The 24,182-nt window shown below is 47.5% G+C and overlaps 1 protein-coding gene across 19 annotated transcripts; it reads left to right on the top strand.

Annotated features, from left to right (window-relative positions):
* The first annotated feature begins 659 nt into the window (after nt 1–659).
* Nucleotides 660–18,053, top strand: ADPRH (ADP-ribosylarginine hydrolase). Of its 19 annotated transcripts, none has more exons than XM_057696563.1 (8): nt 660–789; nt 6,510–6,630; nt 7,788–7,921; nt 9,019–9,119; nt 9,585–9,655; nt 10,281–10,606; nt 12,102–12,462; nt 14,058–14,744. In XM_057696563.1, exons 5-8 carry the CDS (start codon nt 9,624–9,626, stop codon nt 14,470–14,472), a joined length of 1,134 nt encoding a protein of 377 aa, XP_057552546.1. In that variant the 5' UTR covers nt 660–789; nt 6,510–6,630; nt 7,788–7,921; nt 9,019–9,119; nt 9,585–9,623; the 3' UTR covers nt 14,473–14,744. The 19 variants fall into 19 exon arrangements, with proteins under 19 accessions (XP_057552546.1, XP_057552545.1, XP_057552548.1 ...); XM_057696575.1 differs by lacking the exons at nt 660–789; nt 6,510–6,630; nt 7,788–7,921 and adding exons at nt 7,995–8,225; nt 9,754–9,864; nt 9,962–10,061; XM_057696574.1 differs by lacking the exons at nt 660–789; nt 6,510–6,630; nt 7,788–7,921 and adding exons at nt 7,995–8,225; nt 9,754–9,864; nt 9,938–10,061.
* The last annotated feature ends 6,129 nt before the right edge of the window (nt 18,054–24,182 follow it).

Genomic DNA, 24,182 nt, shown 5'->3' with positions numbered 1-24,182 from the left:
TGCCAAACCACAAGGCAACCCTCCCTCACCTAGCACCAGCACTGTCTCGGTGTCAAGGGGAGAGGATGCTGTGTCGGGCAGCCTGGGGGAGAGGGTAAAAAGGTGTCCCACAGTGGGAGGGGCCAACCCATCAACTCTGGTGGTGGATAGCCTACGAGCCTTATGGGGCAGCTGTTACCCCTCCCTAGTCATAGTCACGCCACTGGAGCAGTGGGCCATCCATCTCAAGTGCAGTGGACACTGTGGGAGAGTGCTTAGCGTCACAGGGTCGACGCCTGCTAGCCAAGCTGGACAGTGTATCCTGGTCACCCCAGCCCCGGCAGAGGAACCTGCGGGTGAACACAGGGACAGAACCAAGGGGTGGGGTGAGGAAGGTCTGCGTCCTCCCCCGCCAATTTCCAACCAGCCTGCTACCCCTGTGTAGAATTCTGGAGCATTCCATGGGTAAACAGCCAACCCCTGCTGGTCCAGTGGACCTCTTTTACGCCCGTGGAACTTGTCTGGGCTTGTACCTCTCTCAGTCTGCTTCTGGCACTGGGGCTTCTCTGTTGCCTTGCCGTGGGATCCCCTTGGAAATTCTGTCCTCAAGCATGTGCAACTTGGAAATATGAGGGACTTAAAACCTATGGGGCTACCCTTGACCTAAAGGGGCTAGAAGATGAGGGGTAACTGCGTTCCATCTTTCTGCTTTTGTCACCCAGGTGGAGAGTTGAGAGAGACGTTTCATGAGGCTTTCCAGAAGGTCCCAGTGGGATGGAGTGCCAGTTGCCTGCAGCAGAGGCCAACATGGTAAGGTACCCTTGTATTGGTTTTTCTTCCTTCCCTGTTTCAATCTCCCTGTCCTGCACCCCTGGGCTCACATTCCCAATAATCTAGGACTTTGCAACTAGCTTTGCTTTGTAGAGAATCTAGGCTAGGGCAGGAGGGATACGTCATACGGTAGAGATACAATGGTTTCCCATCTAAAATAAATGTGTAGAAGTAGAAAGGTGAGTCAATTTTGAGGAAAAAAAGAAAACACTAGGAGACGTGATATACAAATGTGGTAAATACAATACACTTGGCTTTGGCCCTGAACAGGGTGATCTCTGTAAGATGGTGATTCAGTTTTTCCTCTCTCGCCCTTAGAGCTGTTTCGCTCTCCTCACGCTGATCAAAATCAGGCTGAGGTGATGCCTTAGAGGGCAGGACAGGGAGGGTGCGAGGGAGTCGCAGGAGGGAGGGGATATGGGGATATATGTATAAATACAGCTGATTCACTTTGGTGTACCTAAAAAACTGGTACAAGAGTGTAAAGCAATTATATTCCAATAAAGAGCTTAAAAAAAAAAATCAGGCTGAGCTAAAGCTGTACCGCAGGGCAGGGGTGGGGTCGACCCCAGGCCTACTGCAAGGTCTTTGCATATTGAGTACTCAGGGTCCAAGATGCCAGGAGAGCTTAGGTGCTGAGAAAACCCCTTTCCCACAGTGGACTCTCTGTTGCCAAAGAAACAAACCCATTTTTGCATTAACAAAAATTTTCAGGAAGTTGTGTTTCTGGTTTTTCTAATAAGACTGGCTGCAATCTCAGCAGTGAAGAGTCACAAGAAGCTTTCTGACCTCTGTTTCAGGTCAGTTCCCCAGGGCACCCACCTGGCAACCAGCACCCTGATTTCTGCCATGGAGTGTGGCTGCCGTGACTTTTAGCCTCTCAGTGGAGCCTCTCTGACTCCTTTCTCAGCTTCATGCAAACCCATCTATACAGCCTGCACCCAGAATGGGATGGCCAGACCTGGGCTTTAAGACCATGGTGCTCCTGGGTGGTGCTACAGTCTGCTACAGCTGGTAGAAAAGGCCATCAGTGTGAGAGCAGTCACCGCTTCTTCTTTGTGCGCTGTCACATTCTTTCTGGTTCTCTGAGATGGAAATCACCAAAATTCTTAAAATGAAAAGAGAAGTGGACATTCAGAGCTAACCCTGATCTAAACTGTTTCCCTATTGCCCACTGCCCCTCTCCCTCCTGCATTTGGCACTCTACCCTCTGCCTGAAAACCCTGACTCTACCATAGCTTCCTACACCGCCCTTCCCCATCCTCTCTTGCCCATCCAAACATCTTCCTTCCTTAAAGGTGCATTCCAAATGTCGCTTCCTCAAGAAGCTCTCTTTGACTCTTTTAATCCCCATCTGCTCTTCCCCTTCTCTGAGCTCCTAATGTCCGTACCACTCCTTCGCTACATCAGGCCAGTGCCCCCAAATTTACTGAGTGCGTGCTGTGTGCCTAGAACTATATCAAGCACTGCGGATGCAAAGGCGAACAGAATGGGAGCGGGATAAGAACAAGATGGACAGACCCTTAGAAAAAGAAACAAGCGATCGCAGAAAAAGACCAGGGCAACCAGCCGAGTCTGAGGCTGCAGGGCGGTGAAGATGTCAACAAAATATTGGAAGGTATGAGTGGAACTATGACATACCATGGCCAGGAATTAACTTTGTAATCTTTCAACACGAGCCCAGATCCTTATTGAAATATGACGTTTAGTTTCAAACTAAAGGTAGAAATGGATCCAGAGCAAAGCAATAATAAAAAGGATGTTAAACTGCCGTAATTCAGAGAAAAGAGCAATCAAAGGAGAGCAGAGATGTTTTTGAGACTGGCCATGGGGTTTGAGGTTCTTGATGATGAGCTTTCACTGCCTTGGGCTGTTTCTGTCTATCTGCCTTGAGCTTTTTACTGGATGTACATGCCCTTCGCTTCTGTGGATGACCAAACTAGAGAAAACCATCTTAAATTAAAGCCAGAGATATTTTGGGTGTGTTTAAAGAAGATTTTTTTCTTTTTTTGTGATGAAATTGGAAAGGGCAGCTTTCCAAGGAGCTGGCAGTGTTTTATTATTTGATTCTTTAAGAGAAGAGAGAAACCCTGTATCCATGAGAGCGGGGGCTTCTCCGCCTGGCCAGTTTGTGATTCTAGGATTCTGGGGACTGAGTCATCACGGACACTGGCTGCTACCCCCCTACCCCCAGTGTCCACTAGAGCTGTCGGCTAAGCTACAAAAGTCACCCTTTTTTCAGTTTGCATTTCATTTTCCTTGTTCCCTGAGAAACATAGCAAGGAGCCCACCATCTGGCAGCAGGAGAAGACAGAGATGATTTTGGTGCTTTCATAATTGGACAGTGCAGCTGTCATGAAATCAAGCTTGAATACATGAAAGCTGAAGAGTCAAGTGAAGAGCCCATTAAAGACTGAACAGCAGAATGTTTGCTACTTAAACACACTAAACTATCTGACCACCTCTAAGACAAACTACCCTCCTCCTTCTTTCTTCTTCCCCTTCCTCCTCCCCATGCCCTCCCTCTCCTCCTCTTTCTTCTTTCTTGTATGTTTTCCTGAAAAGTGAAATAGACAGCTGCCCTTTGTTTCTTAGTGACAAAGTAATCAAGGGGAAAAACAACCTTTAACAAAAGGTCACAGTCTCCATATTCCAAAAAAAAAAAAAAAAAAGCAGGTAAGGGGGGAGGTGAGTAGTCTAATTCCATGCATAAAATTAAAGAGATGTTGCATGGCTTGAGTGAAAAGGGGCAAGTTATCTTTCATCAACTCTTCCCAGAGAGGGCAACTTTTACAGTACACCTTGCACAGACACATGTAACTGCTATTTGAATACGAGAAGAAATCTGGCCATTTGTAGCCCAATGTATACAAGGACTGCCCTGTGAAGAGCAGAATTTGATGGCGTGAAGAGCCTTAACAGCATCCTCACACTGACTCCCTCCTGATCCTGGAACTGATTTCGCTGATGTCCACAGGGGGAGATTGAGGGACTCTCCAGCGGCTGTCACCATTAGGAAACCTGCCTAAACCGGCTTCCTTTGTGAAGCCTTGGTTTCACTCTCACTCTTTTTAGATTCCCCACCCCAAACTTCAGTTCTCTCCAAAGAGCAGCTTTAGGAATGAATGCCAGAGACCAAGGGGGAGGGAACTGACACAGCATCAGAGGGAGGAGGAGAAGGCTAGAAATCTGAGAGCCAGCAAATGTCCCCTGACTAGGTTTCTCTTTACTCATAGTCCCAAGGATTCTTCTAGAAACAAAAACGAGGCAGATTCAGGTAGGTTAGCCTAGGCTGACCCTGATGGCGTGGAGGGAGGGTGGAACAGAGGCTAGGGGGGTGGGGTGGAGGCAGGGGCCCAGAAGGGAACTTAAGCAAGGCTCCCCAGGTTTTTGGTGGAAGGAGTAGTTACTTTCCATTTTCTGGAAGCTATGGTTTCACCCACTGAGAGCCAGTCTTTGGGTAGTGAAGTCCTTTAGGATGAGCCTGTGGCCAAGAGCACCAAAGGTCCATTGCAAACCTGGCAAGGGGAGCGTGGGGACCCAGCTGACCAGCTGGGCTTCCCTCCCTGTGGGAAATCCCAGCAGAACTGAGAGAAGCAGAGCTGTGGAGGGTATCTGGTAGCAAATGCACCAAAGAAGGTTTCAAAATCTACACGGATGTCCAGATCAAAGGTTGGGAAAAAACGACTTACAGAAGCAAGCTAGAGCACTCCGGAGACATGGGAGAAGGGCCGTGGGCAGGAACACGGACTCCCCCCAGGTCTCTTTCTGTTCTGCTTAGATGGATAGAAGCCACGGCCAGCTTTTAAAACACCAATTTGTATCCACTTACCTCTCCATTCAGTGTCTCCATCCCCACCTCTGTCATACTAGATTACTGCCTGCTTATTAGAATTACAGCACATATCTTAGATCTTTCTTTAAATACTACTTTTACACTGTCATAAAGTAGAGGCCTCTTTTGGAAGGAGCATGAAATATTTTTAAAATGGGGTTCAAGAGGTTCAAAGCATTAATGAATTCAATTTAGCCTATCGTATCAGTCCAAAGTTTGTGTAAATGGCAGTACAGAGAATGGAAGGAGTCCTGGACTGAGAGTTCAGAGATGGTGGGCGCCAGGCCTACTTCCTTCTGCTTGTGTGACCCTAAGGAACTCTCTTCATTTCATTGGGCCTCAGTTTCCTCACTATAAAGTTACAGGCTGTGTGACTATCCCTCTGACGCTGACATTTTATGATTTAAACTTTGCTTTTACGTACATATCGATTCTATTTTTAAAAAGTACTTTGGGACTAGTGGGCAGAGAGCCTGTTTTCTTTGATAAGCTGATCTTCAAGTTCTTTCCTACCCTTCTTTCAAATCCTCCAGGAGGATACTTGATTTCCATTGTACAAATCTGGCACTCAGTCTTACAGATGATGTGTTTGGAAATGATTTAGTAAGACAGGAAAGGAGAAAGCTTAAGACCGTGACCACTCTCAAAACCCAGTGATAGACCCAACTGGAAAATACTTTGCGCCTCAGCACTGAAGTAGGGCTGAGAAACCATGCATCACTAGGGAGGAAATGTCAACCTAAACTTGCCTCTTTGCTTTTACTTTTACTTTTTTTTTTTTTTTTAAATCTTTGCTGCTCCTGTGTGTTAGTTGTTCAGGTTATTTCTGGGCTTCTGGAAGTCTTAGTTTGTCTTAATTATTCTTTAAAAAATAGCCCAGATATAATTTTCTCTAGATGCATTCTGTGAACACTCTAAGATGATAATCTCTCTCATATTTGCCTACCTTGTACTTTGAATATTCTCCTTTGTCACAGTGCTCATGGCCTAATGTCATTACACTCTACAAAGTCTCCTCTATTTGTAACTGCATGGAGCATCCAGCAAAGTGTCTAGCACATTTTATATGCCGTATTAGTCAGGGTTCTCCAGAGAAACAGGATCAGTACATATATGGAGAGAGAGAGAGATTTATTTTAAGGAATTGGCTCATGTAATTGTGGAGGTTGGCAAGTCCAAATTCTGCAGAAGGCGAGTAGGCTGCAGATCTGGGTTAAGAGTTGATGTAGCAGCTCCAGCTGAAGACAGTCTGCTGGCAGAATTCCTGCTTCCTTGGGTCAGATCAGTCTTTTTTCTACTAAGGCCTTCAGCTGAATGGGTAAGTCCCACTTACATGGAAGATAATCAGCTAGCTCCATTTCTACTGATTTAAATGTTAATCTCATCTTAAAAATTCCTACACAGAAACATCTAGAAGAATGTTTGACCAAATATCTGGGTACTATTTCCTAGCCAAGTTGATATATAAAATTAACCATCACAAATGCTCACTAAGTCTTCTGAAGTAAGTTGATGATACAGAATATGTGAACAGCTGCTTTTGTCTTCCTATTTCTCTTGGACTAGCTTTCTTCTGTTTTCTTCTAAGAAGTCTACTTCATTTTTTACCTACTTTAAATCATTTTAACAGATGTGTATTGTGGTCCTATTCTGTGGTAGGGCTTTTCTTTGAAACTTTTTGTTATTTTGTGTTTGCTGCAGAGTTTAAGCGGCCCTGTCTATTAACCATTTCCTGTTAGCGCGGGTTCTCTATTTTTTTTTTTTTTTTAATTTTAGCTCTCATGATTTAATGAGGCGTGGTGGCATGGTATACACATTCGGGCCCATGAAGTGGCAAAGATTTGTTTAATCCCCTGTTTTTCAGTTATCTATGCTTCTGTTTTCCTTCTGTTGAACCTGCCTTGGCCATGATGTGGTTGGAGAGGAACTGAATATCCCAGCCTCATATTTCTTTATATCAACGTGAAAGGGAGTGTATCCTAGAGGTACTACCTTATCTGAATATTTGGATTCAATTATAGTAATGATACTATTACAAACGACAGAGAGAAATGCTTATAATGTAAAGCTCAGTGGTTAAAGAAAAAAGGATATAAAATTATATATACAAAATGACTCATTTTTTTAAACGTGCATAAAGACTAGGTATTTACAATCTGAGTGATGAAATGCATTTTTTCCTATGCTTTCTAAAATTCCTCTCTACAGGTAATATATAAAAATTCTTAATGTGAAAGATTAAAAGTTTCCCCATCTCCCTCTCCCTACTCCCAGCAAACTCTATTAGCTTCCTGAGAGGTAATTATAATCATTGCTTACAATCTGATGTGTATCCTTTCAGTCATTTTACAAACACACACACACACACACACACAGAGGCACACAGAGCTCTTTTTTCTTACATAAATAAGACCATGTACATTCCTCACTCTAAAACTTGATTTTTTTTTTTACTTAATGAAATGTCTCCAAGCTTTTCCCTTGTGAGCCTGATTATTTACTGAAAGTCTACTGATATAAATGTCTACCTTTTTGAAAAAGTTTCATAATTATGCCCTAATTTAGGAGACGGAAACTCATTCTCCCCCTAAACAGAGATTGAGGTTATTTTCAATTCTCTGCTATGAGAAACAATTCTGCAAAAAAAAAAAAAACCCAGAAACATTTATTTTTATGAACCCATGAGAGATGTGTTTTTTAAGAGAGATTTCTAAAAGGTTTCTCAACTTTCCTACTAGAAGTATGCATTATTTTTATCATAAAAAAGAACATTTTATTGAAAGACAAACAATAATATGTCAGCAGCCTAAGATGAGATCACTGGGCTGGGTCCACTCCATGAGAGCAGGGCTGTGTCAAGGCCTAGCATCCACAGGAGGTGTTGAATGCCTGTACCGAGAAAGACAAGCATAGCAAATTAAAATTCTGGAGAAGTATACAGAATACTTGCATATGGTGATCATTTTTTTTCAGGTGATACTATTTATTCAGACAGAAATATTCTTAGTTTTTCTTTGCTTTTATTTACTATCAGGATGAAAAAATTCTATTCCACAACCAAATAAATGACAAGAGTTAAAATTAATTAATTTAATCCTAACAATCAACTCGAGAGGTGGGTACTCGTATGGTCCCATTTTAGGGGTGAGGGCGCAGAACCGTGACGCAGGCTGCGCACACACGCGGCACCCTTTTCCGAGTTCGGGGCCGCCTCCTGTCCCCTGTCCGGAGGAGCTGGACGCGAGGACAGGCCGAGGCGTCCACTCGGGGTCACACGTGAGTCCCCGACCGTCCCGCTAGGAAGGAGGGGTCGCGGGGGGCGGAGCAGCGCCACTTCGCGGGGCCCGGCGCTCCCCGGCGCCCCTCCCACCGCCGCGATCCCGCCGCCCCGCCCTCCCCGCCGCGACGCGCCCCCCCCTCGGAGCCTGCGCAGCTGCGGGCGCCGACACGCGTCCGGATCCGCTGAACTTGGCCCTGAACTTGGGCGCGGCCCGCGGGCGCGGCGGCGGGACCCGCCCTGCGCCTCCTCGCTGCCGGGCTGCCCCGCGGCCCCGTGCGCGGCGGTCCTCGCGGCCACCAGGTACCCCTCCCCGCTGTCGCCCCCGCGCCCGCGCGCCCCTCCCGGCGGCGACCCGTTCCCCCCGCGCCTCCCCCCACCCCCGCGGCGACCCGGGAGCCGCCCCCCGCCCCCTGCCGGGGCCGGACCTGAGTCCCGCTCGCCCGTACCTCCCCCGCCCCCAAAAGCAGGTGACTGCCGGGAAGCGGCTGCCCAGGTCTCAGTTTTGAATTGATGGTTCGGGGATGAGACTGTAACCTGTAAAGGTTAGAGCAGCGTAAAGAGTAACAGCGCGCTGAGAGCGGGAGGCCGGAGCAGTGCGGTGTCAAAGCTAAAGGAAATGTTCCCACGGAACGAGGTGGTCATCGCCCCCCCATCCAGCCCCACTCGAAACTCACAAAAACACACTCGGTGGGGGCCAGAAGGAATTACAGAAGGCGAGCTGAGGACTTTTGAAAGAGGGTACGGGGCGAGGGGGGTTAAAGGTTGGTTCTCAGAAGCCGACTAAACTCGGTCTCTGAAGCTGTCAGCTCAGGACGGGAGCCTAGGCTGCATCTATAAGGTCCCACCCCCCCCCCCCGCAGTCCAGTGTACCGTGGGAAAATTGAGGTCCAGGACGGGTGGCTTGTCCACAATCACACACTTGATTCTGGGCAGAGCCAGGACTGCTAGCCCAGAATTCCAGCTCCTAATCGTCGTTTATGCACGATACAATATGTAAGCAATGTTTCACAGCTCTCCTTTGTGAGCCAGGAAATTCAGCATGATCGGTGACTCGGTCATGGTCTGCTCAATCTGTCGTCATCATTTTTCTCAGGTGCTTGCCAGCCTGCATTCCCTGGCCCACAGCAGTGCAGCTGGAGAAGGACTCCTGGAAACCCAAGGACTTGAACTTAACTCTGAGTAAATAGGTTTTAGGTAAGAGGAGGAGAGGAAGACATCTTGGATGGGGAGAGAGCTTGAGCTGAGGGGTGGATGAGCTAGTCCGTCAGCGTTTGAAAGTGTTTTCCTGGCCTGGGCAACTGGAGTGGATGATAGAGTGGGGGCAGACAGTGGGGGGCTTTGAAGGTGAATGCTGCAGGCTGTAGGGCGCCTTGGGGAACTGGAAATGCACTGACAGGGAAACCAGCACTTTCCTAGGGATTAGATTCATGGAGACAGTATTAGCTGGGACCCCAAGACTCTAGAAGTCAATCGTTTCGAAGGAAAACAAAACTTAAATATCGCTGTTGAAAGGAAGGTTGTGGGGAGAAAGTACAGTCTTCTCTTCAATGAATAGAAAAGTCATTTTCCCTAGCTGTGTATGAGTAATGAAAATACAGCTTACTATGCGCTCAGCACTAAGTGCTTTATGAAAAATAATTCATTTACTCCTCATAACAGACCCACGAGGTTGTTACTGTTTTTGCCATCACTTCACAGATGTGGAGACTGAGGCACAAAGGTTGCTCAAGGTAAGTAGGTCTGTGCTGAGGCGCGTGGCCCAGAATCAGATCTCAGTCCCAGTGCTGCCATTTGTTGTTTCTGTGAATTTACCCTCTCTCACCCTCAGTTTTCTTATCTGTGAAGTGCGTCCTGTAATCCGGGCCTACTGATGAGACAGAATGTGCAGGTGCTTTGCAAACAGTTCATTGTGATACCAATGGGAAGTGTTCATATTCAGGTAAAGGAGGGAGGCATTCCAAGGCCAAATTCAAACCAAAAAGAGAAAATGACAAGCTTGGTTTGACTTGCAGAATTTAATGGGCTTGCCATTCAAGGAGAGGCAAAGATGGAGTCGTAGTTCAGTTGTGGACTTTGGAGTCAGATGGACCTAAGTTGGAATCCCAGCCCTGCCATTTATTAGCTCTGTGACCTAAGGCAAGTCACATAACATTTCTGATACTGTGTTATCCTGATTTACTCATCTGTAAAATGGGTCTGTTCCTCCCCATAGAGCAATTGTGAGGATTAAATGAGATGCCCTTAATACTGTCTGCAAGGTGTGAGTGCTCAGTAAAATGTAGATAGGGCTATTATTTTTTCTGGTTTTTTTTTTTTTTTCCTCCCCATCCTCTCTGTGTCTTTATATTCCCCTAGACACTGCCTCACCATGTGCGGGGGACTGAACGAGAAGTATGTGGCAGCCATGGTCCTGAGTGCAGCTGGAGATGCCTTGGGGTACTTCAACGGGAAGTGGGAGTTCCTCCAGAATGGGGAAGAGATTCACAGGCAACTGGTCCAGCTTGGCGGCTTGGATGCCATAGATGTGGAGAGGTGGAGAGTCAGTGATGACACGGTGATGCACCTGGCCACAGCAGAAGCGCTCCTGGAAGGTGGCAAAGTCTCGGACTTGACTCACCTGTATTCCCTCCTTGCTAAGCATTACCAAGACTGCATGGGAGACATGAACGGCCGGGCACCAGGTCAGAGCAACCAGTGCAGGTCCTGGGCAAGTGGAGAATAAAACCGGCCCAAGGAAGTCATTAAAAATCTTGATTGAGATTTAAATATCAAGGAGACATTAGTTTTGTTTTTTGTTTTTTGTTTTTTTTTAAATATTTATTTTATTTATCTATTTTCTTTTATTTCTTTATTTATTTTGGCTACACTGGGTCTTAGCTGCAGCATGTGGGATCTTTTGTTGCGGCACATGGGCTTCTCTCTAGTTGTGGCACGTGAGCTCAGTACTTATAGCATGCAGGCTTAGTTGCTCCATGACATGTGGGATCTTAGTTCCCCCACCAGGGATCGAACCCACGTCCCCTGCATTGGAAGGCAGATTCTTTACCACTGGACCACAAGAGAAGTCCCGAGACATTAGTTTTTATAGTTGTGATAGAAATAGAAACAACCTGAATGTTTTGTAGTTTATTTAATTATGGTGGCACATCTGCAGCCATTTAAATTATGCAGATAAATATTTACTAATATGGAAAGATATTGTATATTAGGTTAAAAAAGTAGGTTATGAAACACTATCTTATGAACCCATTTTCATTAACAGTATATATGTATATCTCTGTTGGGAGAGGTCTGGAAGAATACACACAAGATGTTAATAATTGTATCTGGGTGATGGGAGTATTTATAGTTTCTTATTTTCCTTTTACTTATTTGTAGCGTCTAAGTTTTCTTTAATAAATATAAAGAAAATTTTTTTTCTTTTTAAAGAAGACTGGAAAAGGTCTTACAGAGACTCCTTTTCTGGTTCCAGGTCTGCTCACAAGTGGTTCCTGCCCACTTTGGGAACTTTTTACAGCCACTTGGGCCACCAGCTGATGTGACTCGCCTTTTCCCCAGCTCCTCCTGTGTCAGTTAGCTTGACCCGCCAGAACAAAATACCACAGACTGGCTGGCTTAAACAGCGGACATTTATTTTCTCACTGTTTTGGAAGCTAGATGTCTGAGCTCAAGGGGTCGGTTTCATTTCTTCTGAAGGAGGCCTTTCTCTTTGCCTTACAGTTTCCTTCTAGCTGTGCCCTCTCACAGCACACATTCCTGGTGTCTCTGTGTGTCCAAATGTCCTTTCCCTATTAGGACGCTGATCAGACTGAATTAGGACCCACCCTAATTCTCATTTTTACTTCATCGCCTCTGCCCTATCTCCACATACGGTCACATTCCAAAGTACTAGGGGTTAGAGCTTCAATACATGAATTTGGGGAAATACGATTCAGCTCATAACACCTCCTGATGAAAAGCTACCCACTCCGTAAACCCAGGGCCATCTGGTATGAGTCCTCTGGTGTAAGTAGGGCACAGTGTTGACTTGGGGTTTGGAGTTTGGAGGCATTCAGCATCAGACTCTTTGGCTTTCCCTTTCCATCAAGGGAAACTGGAGACAGGGCTTGGTTCTCTCCTCCTGCGGGGACTTTGCTGCGGTTACACTGACCCCGTGCCCTACCCGACTCTTCCCAGGGCACGCCTCCGTGCGCAACGCCATGCTGCTGCAGCCTCACAAAGCCGGTGGCTGGAGGATTCCCTTCAACACCCGTGAGGGTGGCTGCGGGGCTGCCATGCGCGCCATGTGCATCGGTCTGCGGTTCCCTCACCACAGCCAGCTGGACACGCTGATCCAAGTGAGCATCGAGAGTGGCCGGATGACCCACCACCATCCCACAGGCTACCTGGGAGCCCTTGTGTCTGCTCTTTTTACAGCCTATGCTGTGAACGGCAAGCCTCCCCGGCAGTGGGGGAAAGGACTGATGGAGGTGCTCCCTGAAGCTAAAAAGTACATTGTCCGGTCAGGCTCCTTTGTGGAGGAGAACCTTCAGCACTGGTAGGTTTGCCAGTGCATGCTCCTGCTAGAAAATGGTTGAAGCTCTGCGTGCATGTGCATGCCTGTGTGTGCCTGAAACCTGCAGATCAGAGCAACCATCATGGTGTCACCATCCAGGTTTGTGGTCCACTGCATCCTGCCCCTCCCCACCCACCTGCTAAGGATTTCAAGTACAGTCCCAGCGGTGGGGCCACCAAGGCACCAAGTGAAGACCTCAGTGAGTAGGGCAGCTACGCTGCTTCCCTCACGTGTAGGGATCCTGTTCTCTATATTTTTGTTTGTTTGTTTTTATTAATAGGTTTATTTATTTTATCCACAGTCACTCTTATTTTTTACTAAAAAAATTGTTTTTAAAGTGTACGGTTTGATTTTTTTTTTTCTTATTAGATAGTCTTTGTGACTTTTTTTTTTCTGGCCGTGCCGGGTGACGTGCACGATCTTAGTTCCCCAACCAGGGCTTGAACCCACGCCTCCTGCAGTGGAAGTGCAGAGTCTTCACCACTGGACCGCCAGGGAAGTCCCTATGGCTATTCTTTACTGAGATGAACTTTCCTGCTTCTTTCCTGGAACTTTTTTTTCCAGTGTTGTCTTGACACACAGATAATATTGTGAAATCCTTGGTTAAAATGACCTAGAGATAGGTTTTTCCACTAGCTAATTAATAAGTGGTAAGGCCACATCTTCCCTTTTTTTTGAATTCACTTCACATTGCCTTTCTTAGAATAAAAAGGTCCAGAGGCATTCTGCTGAAATCACCCATGGTCATGATGTCCCAAAGTTCCCTCTTAAAAAAAAATAGTAACTGTATAAGGAGATGATGTGTTAATTAGGTTGGTGGTAGTGATCATTTCATTACGTACGTGTATATCAAATTATCGTGTTGTACAACCTTAAATATGTACAATTTCTGTTAAGATAATATAAAATAAACAATAAAATAAAATACATAATGATAGGCTAAGCAAGTAAAGTTCACCCTTGACAGTTGACACTTGACATGATTCTCAACTCAGGAAAAACAAACCTTCCTTTCTTTCTTTATAAACTTATTTATTTATTGGCTGCACTGGTCTTCATTGCTGCGCACTGGCTTTCTCTAGTTGTGGCGAGCGGGGGCTACTCTTTGTTGCAATGTGCGGGCTTATTGTGGCGGCTTCTGTTGTGGTGGAGCACAGGCTTTAGGCGAGTGGGCTTCAGTAGTTGTGGCACGTGGGCTCAGTAGTTGTGGCACATGGGCTTAGTTGCTCTATGGCATGTGGGATCTTCCTAGAGCAGGGATTGAACCTGTGTCCTCCCAGGCAGATTCGTAACCACTGTGCCACCAGGGAAGTCCCAAACCTTTATTTCTCACTTTTAACTTGCTGTGTATCTTCTTTATGTAGCAACAGATATCAATGCCTTATTTATATCATTCCTTAGCAAAAAATTTATTGAGTGAATGTCACTCAGAGCTCATTTTGATCTTTTTATGTCATATGATATTAGTACCAGAAGTTGAAGTCATCTTGGAACTTTCCCTGTTCACATTGGTACCTTTCCTAATGGCTTTTGACTTTATTTTTCCAATTGACTGTAGATTGTTTTTCTTCCCAAAGGTCTTACTTCCAAGACCAATGGGAAAAATACCTAAAACTCAGAGGGATTTGGGATGGCAGATCAGCCCCTACCTTCCCCAAGCCCTTTGATGTGAAGGAGAGGGATCAGTTCTACGCCTCTGTGAGCTACGCTGGCTGGGGTGGCAGCAGTGGACACGATGCCCCCATGATCGCCTACGATGCCGTCCTGGCTGCAGGAGACTCCTGGAAGGAGCTTGCCCACCGAGCCTTTTTCCATGGTGGAGACAGTGATTCTACGGCTGCCATTGCTGGCTGTTGGTGGGGAGTGATGTATGGTTTTCAAGGAGTGAGTCCCTCCAATTATAAGAAGCTAGAATACAGAAACCGGCTGAAAAAGATAGCTAGGGCCTTGTATTCTCTTAGTTCAAAGGAAGAGATTGTAATTACCCTTTAGGGAGAAGTGACATTCACTTCTGGTGGTTTCTCCTCTTGTGTAGTCCCTTTTCTGCTCAGTTTCACTTTTTTCAAAGTCAAGAGTCTTAACCTTGTACTCAGGGAGTTTTGAGGTAACAGTCCCTTGGGCACCTGAAGCTCAGTTCTTTGCAAACTTATCCCATCCTCGGCGCCCCCCCCACTCCCCGTCGCAAATCTGTCCCTCTTCCTATCCTGCAGAGTCCTTATCTCAGTGGATGGCATCAGCAGCTCCCAAAGTGGAAATCTCATAGCTTCATATTTGAGTCTTCGTTTTTACCATGTAATTGTTCACTAAGTTTTTTCTGTTTGCTGCAGGTTGGGTTCCCAAAAGTGGACTCTGAGACAAAGATTTGAGTGCAAGTAGCTTATTCGGGAGGTGATTCCAGGAATCACTGTTAGGAGAACGGGAAAGTGAGACAGGGAAGGGAGGGGAGCCCAGACAAGGTGTGTTAATCAGCACGTTACCACGGCGGGCAGTTTGGGACTCAGTCCCTCTGGGCATCCCGCGTAAGGCACTCCGAGTTGTCCCACCAGCTTCCATCTGACGTTGGTGGAGGACCAATCCCAGGAGTGCTAACTCCCTGGTGCTTCCTGGCCTGCCTCTTGGACAAGCCAAACGTGAGTGTCCTCGGGTAAAGACTCAGAGATGTTTGCCGTGGCAAGCTGGAGCTTGGGGATAGTGAGGGCTATATGTGGGGTCCCAATAGCATCTGCTAGATGGTTCTACCTCCTGAATATCCTACGAAACTGTCATTCTTTTACCTTATTGCACCAAGTGTTTTTCTGCTTGATTTCTGCAATCCAAGCTACTCAAGTCTGAGGAGATGCCACTCCAGGCTGCGCCCTCTCATTTCCTGGGCCTGGCACTTGACGTGATGCCAGTTTGTTGTTGCCTATTTGCTTGTCTTTATTCTCCTCTAGGCAGAACCTAGCACTGTGCCTTAGTATATATTAAATCGGTGTTGTTTATTTGCCTCCTGTCTGTGTGCCTCTAATTCCAGTACTGCCTTCTTCATGGCCCTCCAGGGTGATCTTTACAAATAACGCTTCTAATCAGGTACAATGAATACTCACCCCCTTTCTTCATTTCTTAGTGCCCTTCCCTCTCCTCTTTCAATCCCTAGCTGAGGAGGTAGCATCTCCTAGCTGAAACCTACTCTGCTTGGGCTCTTGGCCCTCTCTCCCCACTACACCGACAGCTTTCTGTCTCTAGCCCTGTCACCACACTGACCCTGTTGTGTGGTGATGGTGTGTGTTCTGGGGACAATCTCGGGCTGCTTCCGAGGGCTTGTGTCTTACTCTCTTTGTGGCCTCCCTGTCCGGACCCTTAGAGACAGTCGGGATTTACTTTGGAAGTTCATCAATTCGTGTTGATGTGAATGCTTTCAACATGCAGTGCCGCATCTGCTTCAGATGCCTACTGCTTCACGATTGTCAGGAGTGCCCTGTGCTGGCCTGAGAGCGGTGGAGGGTTTGATGCTTTAACCAGGCCTGCGCGCTGAGCTAAGTGAGACAAAGCTCTCAACTCTGGATCTGAAGCAGGACTCCAGCAAAGGCATGGGATTTATCATTTTTTTATACGTAGAGGGAAAAGAAAATTCCAAAGCTCTTTTTCTGGCTCAGAAAACTCTCATATGTATTTATATATTTCGGAAAACAGACGTGCTTTAAATATTACAACTAGGACAGCACATTCTTCAGCAGGACAGTCAGAATTGCAGACTTTTAGGGGTGGGGATTTACAACTTACAGAACATGGTAATCTCTTAAATTTAAATGTCTTAAATTCAGGTGTACAGTATATACACTACCAAATGTAAAATAGATAGCTAGTGGGAAGCTGCTGCATAACACAGGGAGAGCAACTCAGTGATTGGTGATGACTTACAGGGGTTGGGTAGGGAGGGTGGGAAGGAGTTGCAGGAAGGAGGGGATATGGGGAAATATGTATAAATACAAGTGATTCACTTTGTTGTACAACAGAAACTGGCACAACACTGTAAAGCAATTATACTCCAATAAAGTACACGTGGACTCCACTGAAACTTGTAGGAAATTAGGAAGTAAAAAAAAATTACATTCCAATAAAGAGCTTAAAAAAAATTTTAGGTATACAAGAAGACTCCTGGTAGAAATATTTTGAGGACAGTTTTAAAATAATAAAAAACAGTTAGTATGTATACTTTTACAGAAGATTCTTGGATAGAAGATTAAGATGGAGACTCTTGTGACTGTTTTCAATTTCCCACTTGATAAAAACTGACATTATAGTGCAGAATAGTGTGTGCTTTTCTGCAGCTGTAGGAGAAGAGGAAACACTTTTTCCTTGTCTTTCTGGGGTTTCTTTTACCAGTAGTCAGGAGAGCCTACAGTTTTAAGGTGGAGTACTAGAATTCAGTTAGCACTGACCAAGCAATAGAACTGAGATGCTTAAATCTTAAAATATAGAAAAGGGAAGAAGAGTATTTTAACAAGTGGATTCTGAAGCATGACCTGTTTTACTTCTGTAACTGGTTTGGTGAATGGTTTGAACTTAGTGAGAGGCAAACATGGAATGATTTTCTTTTTCTCCAGCGACTGCCTTCATACATACTCCATTGAAGCTGCTTTTCCTGCCCCCTAAAGTCATCTTGGGTAGATCATATAGTTTTTGGTCTTGAGGGGCTTGGTGGGTATTAAAAACTCAATCCAGTCCATCCCAGTCCAGTTTTTTAAATTTAAGCCTTATTGAGGTATAAATGACATGTAAGATTGTAAGATATTTAAAGTGTACATTTGTGACGATTAAATATACAGATACATTGTGGAAGGTTTCCCTTCATCTAGTTAATTAACATATCCATTACCTCATATGTTTATCTTTTTTTGGTGAAAACATTTAAGTTCTACTCTCTTAGCAAATTTCAATTACACAACATAGTGTTGTCAACTGTAGTCACCATGTTTTACATCAGCTTCTCAGACCTCATTCATCTTATAGCTGAAAGTTTGTACCCTTTCCCCAGCCTCTCCCTATTTCCCTCACCACCACTGCTCCTCCCAGCCAGCCTCTGGCAACCACTTTTTTACTGTCTGTTTCTATGAGTTTGACATTTTTTTCTAGATTCCACATATAAGTGATATTATGTAATATCTGTCTTTCTCTGTGTGGCTTATTCACTTAGCATAGTGCCCTAGGGTCCATTGATGTTGTCACAAATGGCAGGATTTCCTTCTTTCTCATAGCTGAATAATAATATCCATTGTAGGGTTTCCTAGGTGGCGCAGTGGTTAAGAATCCACCTGCCAATGCAGGGGACACAGGTTTGATCCCTGCTCCAGGAAGATCCCACATGCCGCGGAGTAACTAAGCCCATGTGCCACAGCTATTGAGCCTGCACTCTAGAGCCCATGAGCCACAACTGTTGAGCCCATGTGCTGCAACTACTGAAGCCTATGCGCCTAGAGCCCGTGCTCCGCCATAAGAGAAGCCACGGCAATGAGGAGCCCACGCACCACAACGAAGAGTAGCCCCCACTCACCGCAACTAAAGAAAGCCCGCGCACAGCAAAAAAGACCCAACACAGCCAAATAAATAAATATATAAATAAATAAAATTCCATTGTATACACGTACTCCATCTTCTTTCTCCATTCATCCATTGATAAACACTGAAGTTGTTTCCATATCGTGGCTATTGTGAGTAATGCTGCAGTGAACATGGAGCATAGATATCTCTTTGATACCCTGTTTTCATTTACTTTGGATATATACCCAGAAATAGGAATCCCAGTCCAGTTTGATCAAGTCTAAAACTTTAATGTCATGCCCTCCTTCCTCCCCACCACAGTCAGTCCCGGGCCCAAAGGGCTTAGAGGAGAAACGGGGACACGGATGCCTCTTTCATTCGTTGCCTCCCTCTTGTGGGGTTCTCTGTCCCTCTCCAGTGTTGCCCTAGACCACCCTCATCAGTAGAGTCCTGACGGGAAAGGGTCAAGCCAGTTGTCTTCTGAGGGCTCTGCTCATCCAGAGGGAAACTTCTCCTTCCTGGCCGCATCTGCCCGTGAGAGTGTAGGCTGCCCCACTGGTGCCGTCTGCACTTCCGCCGTCCGTCTCCACGGAGACCGATCAGGCTGCCTGGCAGACAGCCAACGCCGAAGCAGATGCCACTGTCACCTTCGTGTGGTCCGCCTCCCCCTTAGCTGGTAGCCCCCCCTCATTTGGCCTGTTGTGAGGATGAGGTAGAACCCCACCTTTCCTCCCCTTTCAGGAAGGGAAGGGACATCCCCCTCCCCCCCATAGAACTTACGATTCTCGTGAATTTTCCTTCAAACTGCTGATTTGCAGCGGGGGGAGGTGGGGAAGGGAGGTCTCCTAGGGCCGTTCTGCTACCTCCTAATAAGTCCTACTGGGATCTGTCTTTCCAAGGCCTTCCAGTTGCTTTAGAATGTGGTGGTAGAAGTGTGTGTGGGGGGGGGGGCGGTGGTCGCGGCAGGATGAGAGGGTGGAGACGTAGCATTTTTTGTTTTCTAGTGGGACTCCAGCTGCAATTGGAGACGAGATAGTCTCTTTAAGATCCTGTTCTGTTTGCTCTGCAAATTCTTACTCTTCACAGCAGTCACAATTCCGAAGGAGGTCAGACTTTCAGACTCCCTTTTCTCAAACCTCAAAACCTCCTCTCCAAACTTGACTCTCAGTTGGCGCTTTGCTTCCTATTTCTTTGAGAAAATAGAAGCAATCGGAAGAGAACAACGGTCACACCCATCCTCACCTCTTCCTCCACCCACCTGTACCAGGACTCCTGGGCTCTGCCTTCTCTCCTGACTGTGAGTGCTCTGTGTGTGTGTGTGTGTGTGTGTGTGTGTGTGTGTGTGTGAGAGAGAGAGAGAGAGAGGGAGAGAGAGAGGAGGGAGGACCAGAATGAACAGAGGAAAGCAGCAACAGGCTTAATTATATGCATAGCGTTAGAGTAAATTTAAAAGATGACCTGAATAACAGTGTGAACTAGTCATGCTAATCAAGTTAATATATGAGTACTGAAAACCAAAATGGGTCATGATGGTATTTTTTGACCTGCTAAATGATGGTACTTCATTTGCTTTCTTTGGTACCTAAGAGTGCTGGATGTTATCTGGAAGTCTTGGCAATATAGACTCTTTAAAAATCTGCATTGGCCGCATCTGCCCTCCTCCAAGCTTCTTCAGCCACCACATTCTCCATGTCCTCTTCTCTCTCCACCTCTCCAGGGCAAGTAAATGTGCATCTTTTTAAAACACCAGGGGTGTGATGGAGGGAACGGAGACCCGGATGGTTTCACAATCAGCCGTCCCAGTGGGTCAGCTCCTCGAGAAATGGGGTCTGGTTAGGGGCCCAGCGGTCATCCAGACGTGGCAGAGGGGGCAGTCTTGCCATCATTTCCTCATCCTTGGGGTTTGGGTTTGGGGAAATTGACACCTAGGGAGTCAGTGAGACTCTTTCCTTTGGAGAAGGAAAGACAAGAGGAGGAAGAAAGAGTTGCTGTACATCAGGCAGTTGAACACGTGAAGAGCTCGGGCTCAGAGAAGCTGCCGTCCATCTAAAGTCAGACGGCTGGGATGGGGTGGAGCTGGGGTTTCGACCCAGGTCTGCTTGTCTCCACACCTGCCACACTCTCATTGTTAGCTATAATTAGAAACTGCTTCCTTAGACAAAGCCAAAATGAAACTCGGCAGTGAGATGGTGCTGGCAGGAGCCGGTGCCCTCTCTTCCCCTTCCCCCACCCATGAGGTGATATCGAGAGAAAAGCTGGTGGTGGGTTTGAGAGGCACGCTGGGGGCAGGGGTAGCAGTGGGCAGAGCTGAGCCCAGCTAAGACTGTGGAATGAGCACATGGGTGGATCCCAGCTGTTCCTGGTGAATGTAAGGTTCTTGCCTTGTCCCGAAAGAATTCCGAGACAAAGTGAAAGGCGAGAAGTGGATTTATGTAGAGAGAAACACACTCAAAGACAGAGTGTGGGCCATCTCAGAAGGCAAGAGAGCTTCCAAATATGGCGTGGTTAGTTTGCATGGGCTGGATACTTTCACCTGCTAATGAATGGGAGGATTATTCCAATCATTTCAGGGAAGGGGCAGGGATTTCCAGGAATTGGGCCACTGCTCACTGTTTGACCTCTGATGGTTGGCCTCAGAGCTGTCGTGGTGCTGGTGGGTGTGTCCTTTAGCGAATGTATTACAATGAGCATATAATGAGGCTCAAGGTCTACTGGAAATGGAATCTTCCATCATCTTGGACCCGGGTGGTCCTAACCAGTCTTTGTCATGTCCTATGGCTGTGTCCTTTTCAAGGTTGTGCCCTCACCCCTTCCCTCCTGTTTCACAGCCAGTTTCTTCCACCACTTAGAAGGCACAACCCCCGGGACCCCCCGGGGTGTCCTCTTCCTTTGATCTCCTGGAACCACCCTGCAGTACTGCACACCTGGCAACAAGCTCTCAAGCTTCACAAATCATTTCACTTTGAAGTTAGGAGATCTCAGGGAACAAACACTAAACCACAGACGTTAGGATCAAACTGTCATTTAAAAGCTATAATTTTCAGTCTTTCTCAACATTTAGAGGCCCAGAGACACCTGTGGTACCTTTATCCTGCCAAGTGTGAAGCAAGACTCTGCCTGTTCTTCCAAGGAAGACAGAGACAGAATACAGACAGCTTTAGAATGAAAGCAAAATGACGTGATTTGGGGCACACAGGGCATGAAGTGTTCTCTTTGTAAGAGTTTAGATGGCCTTACGCTCACGTGTTAGGGTTTGTTCTGAGGATGGGGATGTGGGCACGTGCCTGGGCACACACGTGTGTGAGCGCATGTAGAACATCAGGACTGGAGGCTCCACAGTCATGGTCTTCACCTCACCTTGGAAAGGAACCTGGCGCAAGATCAGACTTCCTGAAAACCGAGTAGGACAGGGGCTTGAGCCGCTTGGGGCTGTGCACGAACATTTCGTGGGAAGCTCTAATCGGTTTCTAGGCAGCCTTAAAAAAACAATTGAGGCAGGTGCAGAGATTTGTATTTAGCATGGAAAGCAAGGTGCAGAGGGTTTGTATAGGGTCAGCAAGTGTGTAAAAAGTTCGGAAAGGGTGGGATAGAATAAACTGGTGAGGCCCAGAATGATAATTGCCTAAGATTATTTTATATTAGTCAGTATGTTCGTGTATATGTCCCCCCCACTCCCAGCCCCGCCCCTAAACTAAAGGCCATGACTCTGTACATGTGAGCACGGACACGTGCACACACACAGGAAGGCTTATCCGTCTATGGCTGTAGCCCACGATCCTGCAGGAAGGTGAGGAAGCTGGGAACCTGAGCTGGGAACACACGGGCAGGGAGGGCCGAAAGGGAGTCTCTGCGTTCCAGCAGTTGCAGCCTGTAGCTTCCTCCCTTCTCTTCCTCTCCACTCCCTTCTCTTCCTCTCCTCTCGTTCTTTCAAAACAAATGTTGAAGGAGCACCTATCACGTGCCAGGCACTGCTCTAGGCAGCAGGCACACAGCAGCGCGCCCTGAGCCACCAGCACTGGATACTGAACCCAGCGTCCTCAGCCTCGTGCTTGCCTCCCTGTGTTCCCAGGTCCGAGGCAAGTCAAGCCGCCTGACTCCGCTTTACGATGGGGGCCTTGACGCTGTCTCTGGGTCAGGCCCCTCCCCACGGCCCCCTCTAAACAAGCACACCCTACCAGATGTACCATGGCTTCCCTCAGCAGATACTGAGCACTGGCTGCGGGGGAAGGAAACGTGCTAGGCGCTGGGGACACCTCACTCCACAAAAGAGACCAGGATTTTGCCCTCCCGAGGCTGACATTCTCCCTGGGAGAGATGGACCATATACACTGATGATGAGCTGGTGTTCCCTACCCGTGTCTCCTGTAGAAAGATCTCTATCCATCACCTTCTAAAATATATTACCTCACTTTCCAGGAAGACCCCACTTTCTTGGCCCCCTGAAGCAGTGCTCCCCGGGCCGCTGGCCTCTGTGAGCTTGAGTCTCCTCCCTGGTGAAATGGAGACCGTTATGGTAAGAATTAACAGAAGACTGGTGGCTCTGGTATGTGTACAGTCATCTGCGGAGCCTGCTAGAACGGCAGAGTGCGGGGCCCAACCCCAACGACGCTCATTCAGCGGGTCTGGCTTGTGGGCCCAGCGGTCTGCCCCCAGTCCTCTGGGTGACTCTGAGAAGGGTGGTCCTGCCCAGGACCCCTCCAGCCCCACGTGAAGAGCACTGTACCAGATGATGACTGTGACAGGGAGGGTGCCCTCTGAATGTCAGCTGTGTTGATGCTGCACAGGGAACACTGTGCTGGAAGAACTGGAATGACTGGCCTGGCGTGCCAGCTCTGGGCGGGGTGGGGGTGGGGGCAGGGCGGCCAGGAGCACGCAGGCCTCGGTCTCCTGCTGGGGGGGACCTAACTGATGGATGGTCCCAGTTGCTGCCCTTCTGGATCTGCCCTCTGCTTTGTGCTGAGACGGCCCTCAGCGAGTGAGGCGGGGCTGCTTGAACCAGAGACTTCAGCTTGAGGCTTCCCCGCTGCCTTGGCCAGGACATTCGAGGAACTACGGGGCACTACGGGGTGGTGCGGGACTTCCTGTGCCGTCCTCGTCCCCACTGTCCTTCGCAGGTGTCAGCCCTGCATCAGGGTCTACAGGTTCTCCCTGCCGTCTTCAGCTCCCCTTTTTATTCTTCACAGGTCTTATCCCCGATAAATCTCTTGCACGTCTAGTCCCATCCTGGCTTCTTTTCTCTGACGACCTGGACCTCTACACCTGGCTTGGTCTCTGACCTCAGAGCAGCCTTCAGCAGCGCCCTGTCTTCTCCCCTCTCCTCCCTGGCGGCAGCAGCGCCTGAGTAGTGGAATCGTGTGCAGGCAGGGAAGCGAGGGTGGGCCCCTCCCTCCCAAACCATCTCATCCCCGTCTTGGGTAGGCCTGGTGCAGTGGTCCAGAGCACGGCCTCCGGGGCTGGCTTGTCCTGCTCCAGATCGCAGCTCTGCGTGAGCTTGTGCGAGGTACTGAACCCCTCTATACCCTGAAGCTGTGTATAGCTAGGACTCCCCTCCCAGAGCTATGGTCCAGAAAGCGCCCCACTGCCCTGTTGGTGGGTTCTCTGCCTCACAGCACTGAGCTGCAATGTAAGGAGCGCTGGGCAAGTGCTGCGCCTCCCCATTCCCCGACCTGTCTAGAACCAGCACTCTGTGGTTCCTGCCACTCCTCTGGGTGAAGAGGCCATGCGGTACGCTGGAAACACCCTGGTTCCAGGCCAGCTCCGCCACTTCCAGCAGCAGGGTCTCCATAGGTCGTTTTCGTTCTCTATTTCTTGGTTTCTTATCTGTGAATTCAAGACGCGGAACATCTCTTCTTAGAGGTTGGACGTCTAGCCCCAGGATTCTATCAAAGGATAGTACTCTCAGAGGCCAACTTCATCTTCTCCCATTCTTTCTCATAAATGTACGCTAAACATATTACTATATTGTTGGCTCCGCTCGGTGCTGGGCCCTGGGGACTCAAAAATGAAAAGAGAAAGTCTTTGCCCTCAAGCCTCTCAGAGTCCTCCTAGGGGGACAGACACGTCCACAGATGACCCCGGGACAATGAGTGTTTGTGATCCCCTAGAGATGAAAGACTTCTGCCTTGGTTTCTACTAACATTTTATAATGGGAAGTGGGAGAGGTGCAGGAAACGGTTTCCTGA

The sequence above is a fragment of the Hippopotamus amphibius genome, chromosome 10 (assembly GCF_030028045.1).
Source record: "Hippopotamus amphibius kiboko isolate mHipAmp2 chromosome 10, mHipAmp2.hap2, whole genome shotgun sequence".
NCBI classification, from domain to species: domain Eukaryota; kingdom Metazoa; phylum Chordata; class Mammalia; order Artiodactyla; family Hippopotamidae; genus Hippopotamus; species Hippopotamus amphibius.
Note: the sequence above shows the minus strand (reverse complement) of the source record. Positions and strands in the feature narration are given on the sequence as shown.